Raw genomic sequence first — 2,067 nt, 5'->3', positions numbered from 1 at the left:
CGCCACTCCTCCGCAGCCCGCCGCGCACCTCGGACGGCGCCGCGATGCTGCTGGAGCGGGTCCGCGCCGGCTCCGAGAAGGCCGCGGAGCTCTGCCCCTTCCCGCGGAGCCCAGGTGAGCGGCGGAGGGTGGGAGACCGCGTAACTCGCCGCGTCCCCCCCGCGGAGGCACCCGCGGCGGCTCTGCCAGCCCCGACGGGAGCSGGGCGGCCCGCGGGAGCTGCCCGTGCCCGTGCCGCGCTCCCGGGGCACCGCCGGGCCGTGGTTGGGGGTGCCTGCAGGTGGGCGGCCCGACGCCGCGGTGCAGGGCTCCTGCCCGACGGCTCACCGCCGCCCGTCACACGCTCCCCATCCCTTTATCCTGCCTCKTCCCCGAAACGAGAGACGAACCTCGGAGGCGCCGGTGCCGGGCGCAGGGCTGGGGGCGGCTGCCCGCATCCCCCGGCGCCTCCGGCCCCGCGCCCGCTCCAGGCGCCCGCGCCCGTTTCGRTCCCTTTCGTCCCGTCGGGTTTGAACTCGGGCTCTCTGCTCCGCCGCTCCCCGCGCAACGAAGGCGAGAACGAACCGCGGCGTTTCGAGCCGGCAGTTCCCCCCCGACGGCGGGCACCATCTGCGCAATCCTTCCCTCCCTCTCCCGGTTCCGGGCGTGTTTCCCCTTGTCCAAGAAAAGCTCCGGTTATTTCCCTTGCTAAACGGAATTTTCTGYCCCGTTTAATAAACGGAGACAACGCCGGCGCCGCCGGGGCCGGCGAGAGCCGTGCTGGCTTTGGCGCGCCCCGGGGCCGCCGTYTCTGTGCGGGGCCGCCGCGGGTCGGGCCGGGCCGCTGGGTGCCGGAGCAGGAGGCAGAGCCGTCCCGGGGCATCGCCCGGCTTTCTGCAGGCGGCTGCCGCCGCCCCGTCGGGCCCCGCGCTCGCCCACGACGGGCAAGTGTCTTAAAAACAAAATAAAGAGGAGCCGAGGCCGAAGGGGTCGCGGGTCCCACCGCTCTGCTCCGTCCGCGCCCCCTCGGCCCCGCGACGGCGGAGGAACCGGGGCTGGAGCGCGGCGACACGGACGCGCTGCGGGGCCGCTGCCGGCGCTCCGAGCCCCCAGGGCCGGGCAGCGCGGCAGCCGCCGCCGTCGGGCTGGTGTCCCCGCTCCTGCCCGGTCTTTCCGCCCGGTTGGTCTTTTCGTGGCGTTCCCCGGCGGCTGCAGCCGCGGGCAATCGCGCGTCTGATGCCGTAAATCGGGAGATGGTTTTGCCGGGGCAGGGGGGGAAAGAAAACAGCCCAAAGCGAATTAGCGGCACAAGGAACTGCGCGGGGAGGCCGTTCGCCGGCAGGATCCGGCGCCCAGAAATAGCCCCGCGCCCCGGGGCGCAGCCGCTCGCCGGCGCCTGCGGGGCCGCCGCGTCCCYCGAGGCCGGGGCCGCAGGAGGCACCGGGCGCCGCGGAGGCTGCGCGAACGGCGCAGCGGGGCTCGCCGTGGCAGGGAGCCCCGGAGCACGGCGGCGGCGGCGGCACCGGGGCCCGGCGGCGGCAATTCGTTCGTGTCGGCCGCGGGGGAGTACGAGCCGCCCGGGCGCAAATCCCTGCTTCTGCGCGGCCCGAGGAGCTGGGCAGCGCGCAACGAGTTCCCGCGGGCGGGCGGCGCTACCCCTCCCGGAGCCCCCCCCGGCGCAGCCCCGGCTCCGGCCGGGCCCCCCGCCCGCCGCCGGCCCCGTCGGGGCGCGGCCCCGCTCGGCTTTCGTTTTCCGGGCGCCGCGGAGCTGTCGCCCTCCCGCCGTCTCCGGTCGCCAAGGGGCGGCGGGAGGGGACGTGCCCCGGCCGCCGGCCCCGGGCGGGGTGGGGGGATTAAATACAGCGCGCCGTGATGCCCGGCGCGGCGCTTCCAGCCGGCACCGGGCAGGGGCTGGGGGCTAAAAATATCCTGCTTGAGCGAGTTAAATCCCCGGCGCTGCTTGGGGGGGGGGGCGGAGGGCAGCGCCGGGGGGTCCTCGCCGCCGCGATCCGGGCGCGGAGAGGGCCTGGCGGGCGGGGGCGCCGCGGCCCCGCACCCGGGCGGCGGGGCGGGCGGCGGGGGCGGGGG

At 76.9% G+C, this 2,067-nt stretch overlaps 1 protein-coding gene across 2 annotated transcripts in view; it reads left to right on the top strand.

The window, feature by feature from the left end:
- Window positions 1–44: 44 nt before the first annotated feature.
- The window catches only part of LHX3 (LIM homeobox 3), an 8,116-nt gene continuing 6,093 nt past the window's right edge, over window positions 45–2,067 (top strand). For both annotated transcript variants that reach the window (XM_085325266.1, XM_085325265.1), the window contains exon 1: window positions 45–114. In XM_085325266.1, the coding sequence (XP_085181392.1) occupies window positions 45–114 (70 nt within the window). The remainder of the gene's footprint in view (window positions 115–2,067) is intronic.

This window comes from Rhea americana, unplaced genomic scaffold, assembly GCF_003343005.1.
Source record: "Rhea americana isolate MKP2758 unplaced genomic scaffold, rheAme1 scaffold_97, whole genome shotgun sequence".
Lineage (NCBI taxonomy): Eukaryota > Metazoa > Chordata > Aves > Rheiformes > Rheidae > Rhea > Rhea americana.
Note: the sequence above shows the minus strand (reverse complement) of the source record. Positions and strands in the feature narration are given on the sequence as shown.